This window comes from Gekko japonicus, unplaced genomic scaffold (genome assembly GCF_001447785.1).
Source record: "Gekko japonicus isolate JY-2015 unplaced genomic scaffold, Gekko_japonicus_V1.1 scaffold3951, whole genome shotgun sequence".
NCBI classification, from domain to species: Eukaryota; Metazoa; Chordata; class Lepidosauria; order Squamata; family Gekkonidae; genus Gekko; species Gekko japonicus.
Window position 1 is genome coordinate 95,145 of NW_015171014.1, and position 16,876 is coordinate 112,020.

At 50.2% G+C, this 16,876-nt stretch overlaps 1 protein-coding gene across 1 annotated transcript in view; it reads right to left on the reverse strand.

Moving 5' to 3' along the window:
* Window positions 1–2,979: 2,979 nt before the first annotated feature.
* BFSP1 (beaded filament structural protein 1) overlaps window positions 2,980–16,876 on the reverse strand; it is a gene marked incomplete at its 5' end in the record, with an annotated part of 15,865 nt that continues 1,968 nt past the window's right edge. Inside the window, 4 exons of the mRNA XM_015419023.1 lie at window positions 2,980–3,920; window positions 9,163–9,248; window positions 12,266–12,486; window positions 15,170–15,277. Coding sequence (XP_015274509.1) covers window positions 2,980–3,920; window positions 9,163–9,248; window positions 12,266–12,486; window positions 15,170–15,277 — 1,356 coding nt within the window. The remainder of the gene's footprint in view (window positions 3,921–9,162; window positions 9,249–12,265; window positions 12,487–15,169; window positions 15,278–16,876) is intronic.

Genomic DNA, 16,876 nt, shown 5'->3' on the forward strand with positions numbered 1-16,876 from the left:
TCACAGGGTGTCTGTTGTGGGGAGGGGAAGGGAAAGGAGTTTGTAAGCCGCTCTGAGACTCCTTCGGGTAGTGAAGGGCGGGTATGAATCCAATCTCTTCTTCTTCTCCTCCTCTTCATGGCACGCAGCCACGTGAGCGACCCACCTGGATCTCCCTTAATGGGTTTGGGCCAAGTGGTTGGAACCTTAAGTTCGCTTCGTAGGCCTGAAGCCACTGGGTTCGTTAATCCCCAGTCCTAAACATTAATCTCAAATTCTCATCTCAGGCCCGGTTTATGTTTTGCATCCTGCAGGGCAGCTGCTGTCGCCTTCTCTCGGTGCTGGCTTGGGAAGTCGCTGGACAAACTGGGGTTTGTGTTGTTAACGTCCTGGCCTGGACAGCTCAGACTAGGGGAGCTGTGGCACAGTGGGTATATCCCACTGTCTTAACATCTGAACTGTGTTAGTTCAAGCCCCGCGCTGGTGTGAGCAGCCGTGAGCGACCCACCTGGATCTCCCTTAACGGGTTTGGGCCACGTGGTTGGAACCTTAAGTTCACTTTGTAGGTCTGAAGCCGCTGGATTTGTTAATCCCCATTTCTAAACATTAATCTCACATTCTCATCTCAGGCCCAGTTTACGTTTTGCATCCTGCAGGGCAGCTGCCGTCGCCTTCTCTCGGTGCTGGCTTGGGAAGTCGCCGGACAAATCGGGGTTCGTGTTGTTAACATCCTGGCCTGGGCGGCTCAGACTAGCTGATCTCCCCGGTTAGTTAGTAGCCTTGCAAACCGCCAAGGAAGTCGAGGGCTGATACGCAGAGGGCAGGCAACGGCAAATCCCCCCTGAACTTCTCTTGCCTTGAAAACCCGACAGAGTCACCTTGAATTGGTGGTGACTCAACAGGACTTCCCACGCCCTGACCCGAACGTCCAAAGCCAGCCTGATTTCGTCAGATCTTGAAGGATAAATAGATTGGAAATGGAAAGTATTATTATTATTATCTCCCCGGTTAGCCTTGGAAACCACCAAGGAAGTCGAGGGCTGCCACGCAGAGTCAAGCAATGGCAAACCCCCTCTGAACTTCTCTTGCCTTGGAAACCCAACAGAGTCACCCCGAATTGGCGATGACTCGAAAGGACTTCCCGCGCCCTGACCCGAATGTCCAAAGCCAGCCCGATTTCGTCAGATCTTGAAAGATAAACAGATTGGGACTTGGATGGGAGGCCACCAAGGAAGCCTAGGGTTGCTCCACAGAGGCAGGAAACTGCAAACCACCTCTGAAGGTCTCTTGCCTTGGAAACCCCTTGAGGGGTCACTGTGAGAGGGCAACCGGGATGGCGGGAGGATTGGAATCCAAGTCTTAGGAGGAAAGGCTGAAAGAGTTGGGTCTGTTTAGCCTGGGAAAGAGAAGGCTTAGAGGGGACATGGTTGCAGTCTTCAAGTATGTGCAGGGCTGTCATGTAGAAGATGGAGCAGATCTATTCTCTCTTGCTCCGGATTGCAAGACTAGGTCTAATGGGTGGAAATGACAAGGGAGTCGTTACTGGCTAAATATCAGGAGAAACTTCCTAACTGTCAGAGTGGTTGAGCAGTGGAACAGTCTGCCTCGGGAGGTGGTGGATGCTCCTTCGCTGGACGTTTCCAAGCGGAGGCTGTACAACCATCTTTCGGGTATGTTGTAGGGATGTCTTTCGGCTGTGCTCCTGCAGAGTGCAGGAGGTTGGACTAGATGACCTGCAAGGTCCCTTCCAACTCTAACATTCTACGATTCTATGATTCTATAAGTCGGCTGCAACCTGAGAGCACTTTTCAATACCGTTGGTAGCATCGTGATGCGGGTCTGAACTTAGTACACGGAGATTGTGGTGGTGTCGCGGTTAAGAGGGGTGGAGTCTGATCTGGAGAACCGGGTTCGATTCCCCCACTCCTCCACATTACACCTGCTGGGTGACCTTGGGCCCGTCACAGTTCTCTCTGAGCTGTTCTCTCTGGGACAGTTCTGGAAAGAGCTCTCTCAGCCCCACCTACCTCTCAGGCAATACTCCCTCTAAGCTGTGGAGTCTCGTGAGCAAACATTCTACTTTGTGAGCTCCTGGCATGAACGTTGTGAGCGAGCAATTTGGCTACTGCATAAATGAGTTTGCTCTGGAACCCTACTTCCTGAGCTGAGACACAAAATGTGTGAGCCGGAGGCTAAAAAACTGTGAGCTAGCTCACACTCACTCAGCTTAGAGGGAGCCCTGCAGTGCCTGTTGTGGGGAAAGAAAGGGAAGGAGATTTCACGCCACTTTGAGACTCCTTAAGGTAGGAAAAAGCAGGGTCTAAAAACCTACTCTTCTTTTTCTTCAACAGCAGCAGCCATGAGGCAGAGGGTCACTCCTGGACCAGGTCTAAAAATCTCAGGTGTTAAACTATATTGTGAAGTAGTATACTATCAACTGACAAGCCAACTGTGATCCAAGCGCCAAGAAAAATGATACCGTGCTGCAAAAATCAGAACATAGATGCTTTTTTTGAAATAATTGATCAATAACGTGTACAATCTTTTTAACACTATATAGTGCCAAAATGCAGCAAAATGCTGTATTTTGGCACTATATACTGTTAAAACAATTGTACACGTTATTGATCAATTATTTCAAAAAAGCATCTATTTTCTGATTTTTGCAGCACGGTATCATTTTCTTGTCACTTGGGTCACAGTTGATTTTCTTGTTAGTGTAATATTTCCACACTGTGTACCTTAATTTGTACGCTTTAATTAATTGACAAGCTAGCATCATCCCAGATAGCAAAAAACAACCACTACTTTGCCTCAGTGCCTCGGAAGATGGGAAAACAAATCCAAGCCAAGTGTGTCATTTACTCTACAATCCTTAAACCACTCACACTGGAAACAGGTCCACTGACTTCAGCTGGCCCTGCTATGGTAGGAAAGGTCTTGAGAACCACAACTTTAATGACCACGGTGAGAAAGAACCACCTCTCTTAAAGATGCATGTCAACAGCTTTTATCTCCTGTCTTCTTCTTGCTGGTCTTCTCAATCATGGTCTCCACAATCATGGCGGTTTCTTCATACGTCTGGATCTTGTCATCCGAGAACTTCTCAATGGATTCCACGACCTCGACCTTCTCGTAACTCATGGAACTTGGAGGGCCCAGTTCTTTGAACGTAGGGCCACCAGCTCTGTCTACATATATCCCTGCTTCGGTTTGACTAGGTAGGCCCGGCACGGGGGCTGGCTTCGGTTCCACAACGCCCGCCTCTTTTGTAGGCTCCTCCTCTCTTTCCTCGGGTTCTTTCTGCCATACAGCTTCCCCTTCCTTCTCTCGGTCTTCTGGTTTGTATTTATATCCCGTCTCTTCCTCCTTCTTGGACCCCTCCTGCGTTTCACGGGCTTCCGGTTCGCTTCGGTCACTTTCCGGGGGTTCCGGTAACTCCGGGATGGGTTCGACTCCGCTTGGCGTCCTTTCTTCAGAAACGCTGATCCCACCTCCAGAAGGAGCAGATGAAGAGCGGAAACAGGGGTCCTCGTAGCTCCCTTCCCCCGTGACCAAGACGTAACGCTTTTTAGTATAGACGTCGATTTTGGACTCGGGTCTCTTGTAGCTCCGGATTCTCTCTCTCACTATATTGCAGAGTTTATCGAAAGCTTTACTTATCTGGGCTCCGTCGGGCACGTCTTCCGCAGACCTTCCATGCTCGGCTCCTCCTTCTCTCCCTCCTTCCTTCCCCTCTTCACTTCCTACACTCAGACCTTCATACGTGAGATCTAGCTGATCTGTTTCAAAGCCTTCCAGACTTTCGCCATACGTTTTTTCGGACAAGGCGCCGTGGGTGAGGTCTCTAGGCGTGATCTCCTTCCTCCGCGTTGTCTTCTTCGGAAGGCTTCTCTGTCTCGGCTTGGCACTCGTAATGTCTTGTATGACCAAGGTGATGTCTGCAGGGAAGGGGAAAGAAAGCAACGTTACACAGCGGTGACCCGTAAGGAAAGCGATCATGGCCGGCCGTCTCTTCGAATGCTATTAACATGAATTGACCTTAGTTGGGGAACTGCTTGTTCTAGAAATGGCTGCTCCAGGTGACCATCTAACTGGATGGCTCAAAGCTTAAGCATGATTTTAAACACCAGCAGAAGTCTTCTGCCCTGACCTGGATGGCTCAGGATAGTCCAATCTCATCAGATCTCAAAAGCTAAGCAGGGTCGGCCCTGGTTAGTACTTGGATGGGAGACCACCAAGGAAGTCCAGGGTTGCTATGCAGAGGCAGGCAATGGCCAACCACCTCTGTTCATCTATTGTCCTGTCCTGGATGGCCCAGGCTGGCCTGATCTCATCACATCTCGAAAGCTAAGCAGGGTCGTTTGGAATACTGTGTGCAGTTCTGGTCACCACACCTCAAAAAGGATATTATAGCACTGGGGAAAGGGCAGAAAAGGGTAACTCGAATGATAATAGGGTTGGAACACTTTCACTATGAAGAAAGGTTAAAGCGCTTGGGGCTCTTGGAGAAACGACGGCTGAGGGGTGATGCGATCGAGGTTTACAAGATTATGCATGGGATAGAGCAGGTAGAGAAAGAGGTACTTTTCTCCCTTTCTCACAATACAAGGACTCGTGGGCACTCCATGAAATTGCTGAGCTGTCGGGTTAGAACGGATAAAAGGAAGTCCTTCTTCACCTAAAGCGTGGAATTCACTGCCACAGGAGGTGGCGGTGGCTACAAGCATGGACAGCTTCAAGAGGGAATTGGATAAACATATGGAGCAGAGGTCCTTCGGTGGCTCTTAGCCACAAGGTATAGATAGGAACTCTCAGTCTGGGGCAGGTGATGCTCTGTCTTCTTGGTGCTTTGGGGGGGCAACAGTGGGAGGGCTTCTAGTTGCCTGGCCCCACTGGTGGACCTCCTGATGGCACCTGGTATTTCTGGCCACTGTGTGACACAGAGTGTTGGACTGGATGGGCCATTGGCCTGATCCAACATTGGCTTCTCTTATGTTCTTAGGTCCTTAAGGTATAGATAGGAACTCTCGGTCTGGGGCAAGTGATGCTCTGTATTCTTGGTGCTTGGGGAGGGGGTCAACAGTGGGAGGGGTTCTGGCATCCCGGCCCCACTGGTGGACCTCCTGATGACACCTGGTATTTTTGGCCACTGTGTGACACAGAGTGTTGGACTGGATGGGCCATTGGCCTGATCCAACATTGGCTTCTCTTATGTTCTTAAGGTATAGATAGGAACTCTCGGTCTGGGGCAAGTGATGCTCTGTCATCTTGGTGCTTGGGGGGGGGGGCAACAGTGGGAGGGCTTCTAGTGTCCTGGCCCCACTGCTGGACCTCCTGATGGCCCCTGGTATTGTTGGCCACTGTGTGACACAGAGTGTTGGACTGGATGGGCCACTGGCCTGATCCAGCATTGGCTTATCTCATGTTCTTATGTTCTTAAAAGCTTTCTGTGTACACACATTTCTTCAGATCGCATGGAAGCTTGCCCTGAATAAATTGTTCTTGGTCTGAACAGTGCCACTGCCCATGAGCTAATTTGAAGGAAATGTGCTCAGGAGAGCCACTCGGCAGATATATTCTGGTTCCATCCCTGCCCCCAACCCAAGTTAGATGGAAATAACAAATAAAGCTGGTGGCCGAAGAGCTCCTGGGATTACAGATGGGCTCCAGATGACAACTATCAGTTCCCCCGGAGAAAATGGCTGCTTTGGAGGGTGGACTCTGTGCCATTAGGCCTGGCCGAGGTCCCCCCCTCCCCAGACCCCGCCCACCTCAGACTCCACCCCTCAGATCTTCAGGTATTTCCTAACCAAGAGCCGGCGACTCTATTTAAACATGTCCAGATTATTTATTGAAAACATTTATTAGCCACATTTCTACCTTGCGGGACACAAGGAGGCTTATGAAACAACAATTATTATTATTATTATTTTTAAAAACAACACATTAAAGTCTGCAAATAAATAAAAAGCGAATTAGTCAATGCAGTCCTAAATAAAACTGTCTTCGGCTCAGGCCTATAGCTATGGTGGGGCTTTTGAGGGGGCCCTTTCTTAAAGGCATGGCCCCACAAGAATGTCTCCTCAGAGGGAAGCCCTGGGCAGAGGGGAAGGGAAGAGAAGAAAAAGAGACTGGACATACCTCACCTTTCACTACCCAAAGGAGTCTCAGAGCGGTTTACAATCCCTTTCCCTTCCCCTCCCCACAACAGACACCCTGTGAGGTGGATGGGGCTGAGAGAGCTCTTTCGAGGACTGCCCTTGAGAGAACAGCTCTGAGAGAACTTGTGACTGACCCAAGGTCCCACCAGCAGCTGCATGTGGAGGAGTGGGGAATCAAACCCGGTTCTCCCAGATTGCAGTCCCTGCTCCTAAGCACTGTTTCGGAGGGTGGACTCTGTGGCATTCTATGGATTCATACCCCGCCCTTCATTTGGAGTCTCAGAGCAGCTGACAATCCCCTTTCCCTTCCCCTCCCCACAACAGACACCCTGTGAGGCAGGTGGGGCTGAGAAAGCTCTCTGGAGAACTGCCCTTGAGAGAACAGCTCTGAGAGAACTTATGACTGACCCAAGGTCACACCGGCAGCTGCATGTGGAGGAGCGGGGCATCAAACTCAGCTCTCCCAGATTAGAGTCCGTGCTCTTAACCACGACACCAAACTGGCTCCCCTTCCTGTGGCAGGAGTGCTCCAGGCTCCCCATGGGGACCGGCGGCTGGTCCGGGCTGTAGCTCTGACTGTGGCAGAGCATCCCAGGGGAGGCGTGCTCACTTCGGCTTCCCAGGCTCCTTCTGCACACCCCGTGCCTGCCAAGTGCTAGGGGGAGGGAAGACATGCAGAGGAGGGGAGAGCGGACAGTAAGTCAGGGGGCCCTGGCAAAAAGTCAGGGGGCTGGGCCCCGAGGGGCCCCGCCATGGCTACAGGCCCAGGCCTAAGTGAAAGACGAAGCTAATGTTTCCATGGATTTTAATGACATCTGGAACTCGACCCAATTACAGCAAGGTTGGTAGTTCAGCAGTTCGAGACCCGAGTGCCACGTGATGGAGTGAGCGTGCTAGGGGGAGGGAAGACATGCAGAGGAGGGGAGAGCGGACAGTAAGTCAGGGGGCCCTGGCAAAAAGTCAGGGGGCTGGGCCCCGAGGGGCCCCGCCGTGGCTACAGGCCCAGGCCTGAGTGAAAGGCGGAGCTAATGTTTCCATGAATTTTAATGACATCTGGAACTTGACCCAATTACAGCAAGGTCGGTAGTGCAGCAGTTCTAGACCAGCATGCCACGTGACGGAGCGAGCTCCCCTCTCTGGCCCCAGCTCCTGCCAACCTAGCGGTTCGAAAGCGAGAAATTGCAAGTAGATAAATAGGTACCGCTTCGGTGGGAAGGTTACAGCGTTCCATGTGCCTCGGCATCTAGTCATGCTGGCCACATGACCACGGAAATGTGTTCGGACAGCGCTGGCTCTTCGGCTTGGAAACGGAGATGAGCACTGCCCCCTAGAGTCGGATTCGACTGGCTTTTGAGGAAGATAAACCTTTACCTTTACTAGGCTGGTACCGTGCTATATTCTTCTCCCTCCCTGCATCTTCTCAGGAATTTGAATAAAATCTGCCTGTGTTATTTGGGTTTCCCTCCTCCTTCCTTTCACTTGATCGCTCTTAAGCAAAAGAGAAAGCTTGTACCCATAAGCAAGCGGACGGCTGATCCATTCACAGCAATGCCCGCTCTGTATTGGGAAATATATGGTGATTTTGGGGGTGGAGCCTGGGGAGGGCGGGGTTTGGAGAAGACAGGGACCGTGCTATATTCTTCTCCCTCCCTGCACCTTCTCAGGAATTTGAATCAAATCTGCCTGTGTTATTTGGGTTCCACCCCTCCTTTCACTTGATTGGTCTTAAGCAAAGGAGAAAGCTTGTACCCATAAGCAAGCGGACAGCTGATCCATTCACAGCAATGCCCGCTCTGTGTTGGGAAATATATGGTGATTTTGGGGGTGGAGCCTGGGGAGGGCGGGGTTTGGAGAAGACAGGGACCTCAGCAGGGTATAATGCCATAGAGCCCACCCTCCAAAGCAGCCATTTCCTCCAGGGGAACTGATCTGGAGATCAATATGTTGTCGAAGGCTTTCATGGCTGGAGTTCATTAGTTGTTGTAGATTTTCCGGGTTGTGTGGCTACGATCGGCAAAAGACAAAAGAGACCCCCTCACTTCTGCAGGAGTATACCGCATACCATGCAGTTGTGGACAGGTTTACATCGGGACCACACAGCGTAGCATTCGGACAAGAATAAAAGAACACGAAAGACGCTGCAGACTCGGCCAACCTGAAAAATCAGCAGTGGCTGAACATAGCCGAACTCAAACAGGACACAGTATTTTGTTCCAAGACAGTGAAAGGCTCGACAACACATCCAATTACCATGTCAGATTACACAGGGAAGCCAGTGAAATCCATAAACATAAACACAATGTCAACACAAGATGCTCTACATCTTACAATAGCACCAGTGTTCCCTCTAAGCTGAGTTAGGGTGAGCTAGCTCACAGTTTTTTAGCCTCCGGCTCACACATTTTTGTCTCAGCTCAGGAAGGAGGGCTCCAGAGCAAACTAATCTATGCAGCAGCCAAATCGCTCGCTCACAACTAATGCCAATCGCTCACAAAGTGAGTTTTTGCTCACAGGACTTCACCGCTTAGAGGGAACATTGAATAGCACTACAGATAAGATTAGAATTTCAACAGCCAATCCACATGCAAAAGAACCTCCTCAGGAAAGCTCCTCCATTAGCATGTTTCACAGCCTGGGGAACTCTGACAAGATAATGACTCAGCCCTACCCCACCTTCCTGAGTACATTCAAATTACCTGCCTACCATTTTTCTTCCCACCATGACACAAAGAGTACTCCATCTTTCTGTGTTATACCTCTGAGGATGCCAGTCACAGCTGCTAGTGAAACGTCAGGTCCTACAATGCGAGGACCACAGCCGTACAACCCGGAAAATCTACAACAACTAATGATCTGGAGATCAGTTGTAATAATGAGAGATCTCCAGGTGGAGGTTTGCAATCCTACCCCTTCAACCTGGTCAAGTCAGTGGTCGTCAAACACGACGCCAGTTTAGAAACAAAGGTGCCTTGGAAACCCGCCAGGCTTCCAGAGCCAAAACCCACAGGTCGTTGGTTACCTCTCCCTCTCAGAGTCGGAGTCTGCGTGGTTCTGTAACTCTGCGTGAAGAGTGTTACCGGAGTTCCGACAATTGCAGAATTCAACCTAGCACAGAGGAGGGGGAAATCGGAGGAGATATTTCCAACAAAATAATACCTTAAACCAAGACTAGTAATGATCTTTCTTCTTTACTTTAAGCCGTGACAAATGAAAGTCAAACAAAACAGGTCACTGGTCTACATGTTTTGGGAGAGCCGGCATGGTCTAGTGGTTAGAGCAGGGGTCTCTAACCTTCTGGAGCCTGTGGGCACCTTTGGAACTCTGGCAGAGGGCAGTGGTCACAAACACAAAATGGCGGCTGAGGGAGGCGGAGCCAATCAGAAAATGGCTGCCGGTGGAGGCAGAGTCAACCACAGAACGTCAGGGTTTGAGGTTATATATAACTCGAAGTAGTAAGGCTTCAGCACTTCAGGCAGAAGCCCTGTTTAACAGGATGCCTTTTAATCCACCCAGCTGATTGGATGCCCTGCTGGGGAGAAGCCTCACTTAGCCCCGCCCACTTTCTAAAAGCTCTTGGTGAGCACCAGGGAAGCTGTTGGTGGGTGCTATAACACCCGTGGGCACCACGTTGGGGACCCCTGGGTTAGAGTGTTGGATGACAATCCAGGAAACCTAGGTTCAGATCCCTATTTGGCCATGGAAGCCCGCTGGGTGACCTTGGGCCAGTCACGCACTCTGAGCCTGCTTGCTGTTGTGAGGATAAAATGGAGGGGAGGATAGTTCTGTAAGGTGCCTTGGGACCCCACTGAAGAGAAAGGTGGGGTATAAAAGCAGTAAATAATAATAATCATTATTATCATATGGTATATTGTGTAGTATAGTCAGGAGATCCTAAGATTGTCTTGCAGCCAGAAGTTCTAGCTCTTTTAGCATTATGCACCACTAGGTGGCAAGCTAGTTTTTTTGGGGCTCAGAGAGCTCTGAGAGAGCTGTGACCCACCCAAGGTCATCCAGCTGGCTTCATGTGGAGGAGTGGGGAATCAAACTCAGTACTCCAGATTTAAGTCCGTCGCTCTTAACGACTACACCACACTGGCTCTCTCAAAGAAGTGAATAATATTTGTGGATATTCACTGCGTTTCCCCCCTACACAGCATGCGCAAAGCTGCACAGCACAAAAGGGAACTTTCCTGCCTCCCTATTCCCACTGCAGTCTTCGGTGTTCCCCCAAATTGTGACCCCGTGGGTTGGTAGGCTCTTAGGAACTTCATGGAGTAGGGACAGGAGACTCAGTGAGAGGAGATGATGGGCGAAAGTGGGTCTCTTTGCAAGCAGAATGTCCGCTGTGAGCAGAGAGGGCACATCTTGGCCAACCCATTGCATCGGGCTATGTTCTGGATAAGCGAATATGATTCAGTATGGGCCATTTAAATTCTCTCCTCCCGTTGTTGGAAGAAGAAGAGATTGGATTTGTACCCTGCCCTTCACTACCCGAAGGAGTCCCAGAGCAGCTTACAATCTCCTTTCCCTTCCCCTCCCCACAACAGACACTATGTGAGCAATGCTCCCTCTGAGCTATGGAGCTCTGTGAGCAAAAAAAATCTACTTTGTGAGCTACTGTCCTTAAAGTCGTGGGTGCGCGATGTGTCTACTGCATAAATTGGTTTGCTCTGGAGCCATCCTTCCTGAGCTAAGACAAAAATGTGTGAGCCGTAGGCTAAAAAACTGTGAGCTGGCTCACACTCACTCAGCTTTGAGGGAACACTGCCTGTGAGGTAGGTGGGGCTGAGAGAGCTCTTTCGAGGACTGCTCCTGAGAGAACAGCTCCGAGAGAACTGTGACTGACCCAAAGTCACATCAGCAGCTGCGACGCCGAATGCTGCCAGAACACGTCTGAGCTTACAGCTGACCGAACTCCCCGTCGACTGCGAAAATCTGTGTGATTTAAAAAGGTATATGTTGTCCTCCCTTACCCCTATCATTGTTAGTCCCATGTGAATTCATGAGTAACTGTAAATCGCTCAGAGCCGGCAGCTCTGCAAGGATTGAGCGATCAATAAATTGAAAGATTATTATTATTATTATGTGGAGGAGTGGGGAATCAAACCCGGTTCACCCAGATTAGAGTCCACGCTCCAAACCACTACACCAAACTGGCCCTTTCAGACTGGAATGCCACAGCTTTGTACTTAAAAGTGCCTTCTCTCTCAAGCACATAACAAGTGCAGCGTTCCAGAGCAATTCAGAACAGGGCTGGCACATCTCCACGCTGGGAAAAAAGGTGGGGCATAATTGAAAGAAATAAATGAACAAGTAAATGAATAAATGTCATGGTGATCGGTCTCTTAGCCTCCCTCTAAGGTCACGTCCCCAAACTACCAGCTCCCTAACACTGCTACATATAAGGGGGCGTCTGTAAACCGTCGACTCAATTGCTACGTGAACTATTGGTTCGTAAAGTTGTCATTAAAGACACAGCAACATCCCAAATCGCCGAGCATCTCCACTCTTTTGCGGCACGCGAAACCTCTTTACCTGCTGTCCTCGTTTTCAATGATACGCTTGTAGCGCTGGAGTTCGGTCTCCAGGGACTGCTGGTAGATGGAGAGCTGGCGGCAGTCGTTGGTGTATTTCTCCAGGGTCCTTTCCGCATCTTCGATGCTCTTCCTCAGCGTCTCGATCTGCTCGTTATACAGCTGGATCTCGTCCTCGTAGCTCTCTTGGGTGTTCTTGATGGCCTGTTCCAGCACCGTTGTCTGTTTGACAAATTTTGTACTTAAAAGCGCCTTCTCTCTCAAGCACATAACAAGTGCAGCATTCTAGAGCAATTCAGAACAGGGCTGGCACATCTCCACGCTGGGAAGAAAGGTGGGGCATAATTGAAATAAATAAATGAACAAGTAAATGAATAAATATCATGGCGATCAGTCTCTGAGCCTCCTTCTAAGGTCATGTCCCCAAACTACCAGCTCCCTAACACTGCTACATATAAGGGGGCGCCTGTGAACCGTCGACTCAATTGCTACGTGAACTATTGGTTCGTAAAGTTGTCATTAAAGACACAGCAACATCCCAAATCGCCGAGCATCTCCACTCTTTTGCGGCACGCGAAACCTCTTTACCTGCTGTCCTCGTTTTCAATGATACGCTTGTAGCGCTGGAGTTCGGTCTCCAGGGACTGCTGGTAGATGGAGAGCTGGCGGCAGTCGTTGGTGTATTTCTCCAGGGTCCTTTCCGCATCTTCGATGCTCTTCCTCAGCGTCTCGATCTGCTCGTTGTACAGCTGGATCTCGTCCTCGTAGCTCTCTTGGGTGTTCTTGATGGCCTGTTCCAGCACCGTTGTCTGTTTGACAAATGCAGAGGAAAGCGACGGCTTGAAACATTTCTCACCGGGGCAACCGTACCTTCCCGGCAGGACTCTACCGGGGCAATCTGATGCAAAGTTCCTCTAGTCTGAGACTGTTGGTTTCGGGGAATTTAGACTTGAGAAACTCTGCAAAGGTTTGTGTTTGCAACTGACCAGAAAGTGCATCACTCTACTTCACCGGCAACTCGGGGCTGTTAAACAAGTGGTACTATTTGGGATGAGGGCAGCGGGAGAAAAGAGAGAGAGAGATCAAAATCTGTGTTTAACATTGACTCATTACAAAGCAAGAGAAAAATCTTTGGCCAAAAGGAAAGAGTTGTTGTGGAATATAAATTCCATGTGGGGAGCCGTGTCAGTCACTTAAAGCAGATGATGCTGATGACGATGATGATAGTAGTAGTAGTAGTAGAAGGAGAAGAAGTAGAAAAAGGAGGAGGAGGAGGAGGAGGAGGAGAAGAAGGAGGAGAAGGAGAAGGAGGAGGAGGAGGAGAAGGAGGAGGAGGAGGAGAAGGAGAAGGAGGAGGAGGAGGAGGAAGAGAAGGCGAAGGAGGAGGAGGAGGAGGAGAAGGAGAAGGAGGAGGAGATAGAAAGGATTGGATTCATACCACATCCTTCACTCAGAGTCTCAGAGCAGTTTACAAACTCCTTTCCCTTCCCTTCCCCTCCCCACAACAGACACCCTGTGAGGCAGGTGGGGTGAGAGAGTTCTTTCGAGGACTGCTCTTTCAAGGACAGCTCTGACAGAACTATGGCTTGCCCAAGGTCATCCAGCAGCTGCAAGTGGAGGAGTGGGGAATCAAACCTGGCTCTCCCAGATTAGAGACTGCACACTTAACCACAAGAAGAAGAAGAAGAGGAGGAGGAGGAGGAGGAAGCATAAGAAGAAGAAGCAGAGCCTTGTGGCAGCTGGAAGGCCAACAGAGTTATTAACACCTAACAAAAATAAGATTTTATTTATAATAATAAAAAAAAATCAAGACAGGCTATCATAAACCTTTGCCCCAGGCTGGCCTGTTCTTGGAAGCTCAGCAGGGTTATCCCTGGTTAGTATTTGGATGGGAAGCCACCAAGGAAGTCCCGGGTTGCTGGCAATGGCCAATGACATCCGTGTGTCTCTTGCCTTGAAAAAAATATGGGGTTGCCATCAGTCGGCTGCAACTAGATGGCACCTTTCACCACCGTAACAAACCTTTACGGTGCCACGTTTCTCCCTCAATGATCCATGTATTCGCAGAGCTTATATGTTAGAACGTTTTAATGTGTTGCCCTCTGTAGTACTGCAAGAGAGATTCTCAAAGGTTCCTTATGCACAGAGGTTATGTGATTGTGGTAGAAAGGAAGTAGAAGATATTGAGCATGTCCTTCTGTATTGTGATTATTATGCTGACATCCGTGTTAAGTATTTAGATCGGCTGTTAATGGATTGAATAGGCCGATAAGTCCTTTTTTTCTGTAACTGTTTCCGTAACTGTTGAAAGAGTGGCAACTTTTTTGTATCCGGCTTCTAAAAAGCGAGGTATGTGTTAACTGTATTGAGTACTCCTTATGTTTTGTATGCTTCTTAGTGCATAATGCCAATAAAGGTTGTGTTTGTCTCTCTCACATTTGGGAAATATAAATATACCACCAGGTGGCGGTATGTCACTTGAGAAACGAGGTTCATTTCCCGAAAAAAAACGGGAAATAATAAATCGGCAGGAATAAGCCATTCATTAAGACCCGCCGAAATAGCGCAACACTGACGGTAAACTCTGGAGCTCTCCAGGAACCTTCATTAGGTTGGATGTTAAAAGGGAGAGATGGTCAAGAGTCAGGCCATGATCTTAGGGCCATGATTAAAAACTCATCTTTCTGTAAGGTGAATCTTTGTTTCCCAAGGGTTGGCCTGCCACCTGGTGGCCATATTTCCTCATTGTCCCAGGAACACACAACTTCTGAAAAGTTCCGGGAGCGACTGTCTAGATTGCTCTGAAGACCTCAATGTGAACTCCGTAGATCAAAGCACACACAATCCTTTTAAATATATCTTTCTTTTCAGGGGCGTATTGTCATACTGAGATGGGACCCCTCTTTCGCTGTAAGCTGATCTATGGCAACCCCATTGGATTTTTGAGCCAAGAGTTTTGCCGTTGCCTGCCTCTGCGTAGCGACCCTGGACTTCCTTGATGGTCTCCTATCCAAGTACTAACCAGGGCCAACCCCGCTTAGCTTCTGAGATCAGAAGAAGAGGAGGAGGAGGAGGAGGAGGAGGAGGAGGAGGGCAAGGTTAGATTTATACCTCATCCTTTACTTGGAGAGCGGGTTACAGTCTCCTATCCCTTCCCCTCCCCACAACAGAGGTAGGCGGGGATGAGAGGGCTCTGAGAGAACTGCTCTTGAGAGAACAGCTCTGAGAGAACTTGTGACTGACCCAAGGTCACCCAGCTGGCTTCACGTGGAGGAGTGGAGAATCAAAACTGGGTCTCCCAGATCGGCGTCCACCTCTCTTAACCACTGCATCAAACAACGCACCACTGAAGGAAAGATTCTAAATTAAACCCTTCCCTCTTGCCCATAAAAAAAAACACTTGAGCTCCAAATCCCCCAGACTTCAAGCTTCCAGCTTCAAACACCGGAGGTAGGTCACTCGAGCCTTCAGAGTGGATTTGGCCCACGATACCTCGCTCTGCAGCTTTGCTTTCTGACCCTGGAGCTGGCCAAGGATCGTCTTGTACTCCTCCAACTGGCTTTGCAGGATCGGTATTCTCCTCTCGGTGATCAGCTTCTCCTGGGATGAAGGGAGAGGACAAGGAGATGTCACTGTGCACAAGGACCTTTGAGGGCCTGGCCATAGACTGAATATAAGAACATCAGAGAAGCCATGATGGATCAGGCCAACGGCCCCTCCAGTCCAACACTCTGTGCCACACAGTGCCCCAAACCCAGGTGCCATTAGGCAGTCCACCAGGGGGGCCAGAACTCCAGAAGCCCTCCCACCGTGGCCCCCCAAGCACCAAGAAGACAGAGTATCATTGCCCCAGACATGAGGACATAAGAGAAGCCATGATGGATCAGGCCAACGGCCCCTCCAGTCCAACACTCTGTGTCACACAGTGCTCAAAACCCAGGTGCCATTAGACAGTCCACCAGGGGGGCAGAACTCCAGAAGCCCTCCCACCGTGGCCCCCCAAGCACCAAGAAGATAGAGTATCATTGCCCCAGACATGAGGACATAAGAGAAGCCATGATGGATCAGGCCAATGGCCCCTCCAGTCCAACATGCTGTGTCACACAGTGCCCAAAACCCAGGTGTCATTAGACGGTCCACCAGTGGGGCCAGAACTCCAGAAGCCCTCCCCCCATGGCCCCCCAAGCACCAAGAAGACAGAGTATCATTGCCCCAGACATGAGAACATAAGAGAAGCCCATGTTGGATCAGGCCTATGGGCCCCTCCATTTCCAACATGCTGTGTCATACAGTGGCCAAAACCCAGGTGCCATCAGGGCCAGAACCCCTCCCACTGTGGCCCCACTAGCACCAAGAATACAGAGCATCACTGCCCCAAGATAAAAGAAGGCATGTTGGATAAGGCCAATGGCTCATCCAGTCCAATACTCTGTGTTACACAGTGGACACAATTCAGGTACCACCACAAGGTGGGGCACGAGGTGGGGCAGTGGGGCCAGAACCTCAGATGCACTCCCACCGTGCCCCCCCCCCAGCACCAAGAAGACAGAGCTTCACTGCCCCAAACATAAGAACATAAGAGAAGCCATGTTGGATCAGGCCAGTGGCCCATCCATTCCAACACTCTGTGTCACACAGTGGCCAAAAATACCAGGTGCCGTCAGGAGGTCCACCAGTGGGGCCAGAACTCCAAAAGCCCTCCCACTGTTGCCCCCTAAGCATCAAGAATACAGGGCATCCCTTGCCCCAGCATGAGAGTTCCTATCTATACCTTGTGGCTAATAGACTGTCACGGACCTCTGCTGGAAATACTGAGACACGAAGAAATACTGAGGCACCACCCCCAGTTCTTCAGGAGTTTCCCAACCTGGAGCTGGCAACACTCCCCACCCACACCCACCCTCCAGTGGCCAGGGGAGACCTGGGAACCCTAGTAGAGCCTTACATTGACATGGGTTCATACAGGTGAGCAGGGGTCATTTCCTGCAGGAGCCCACAGGAGCAGAGCTCCGGCAGTAAAAAGCCCATGGGGCAGGCACATGCAACAAGCCCCACCCTCTGCTCCCAGCAGCCCTCAGTCAGAGCAAGAAGCAGCCAGGTAAGCTGCAGAGCCCCCCCCCCCGGGCCCCCGGTCCAAAACAGTCCAGTGGCACCTTTAAGACCAAGTTTTATTCAGGTACACGCTCTCCCTCCTCTGCG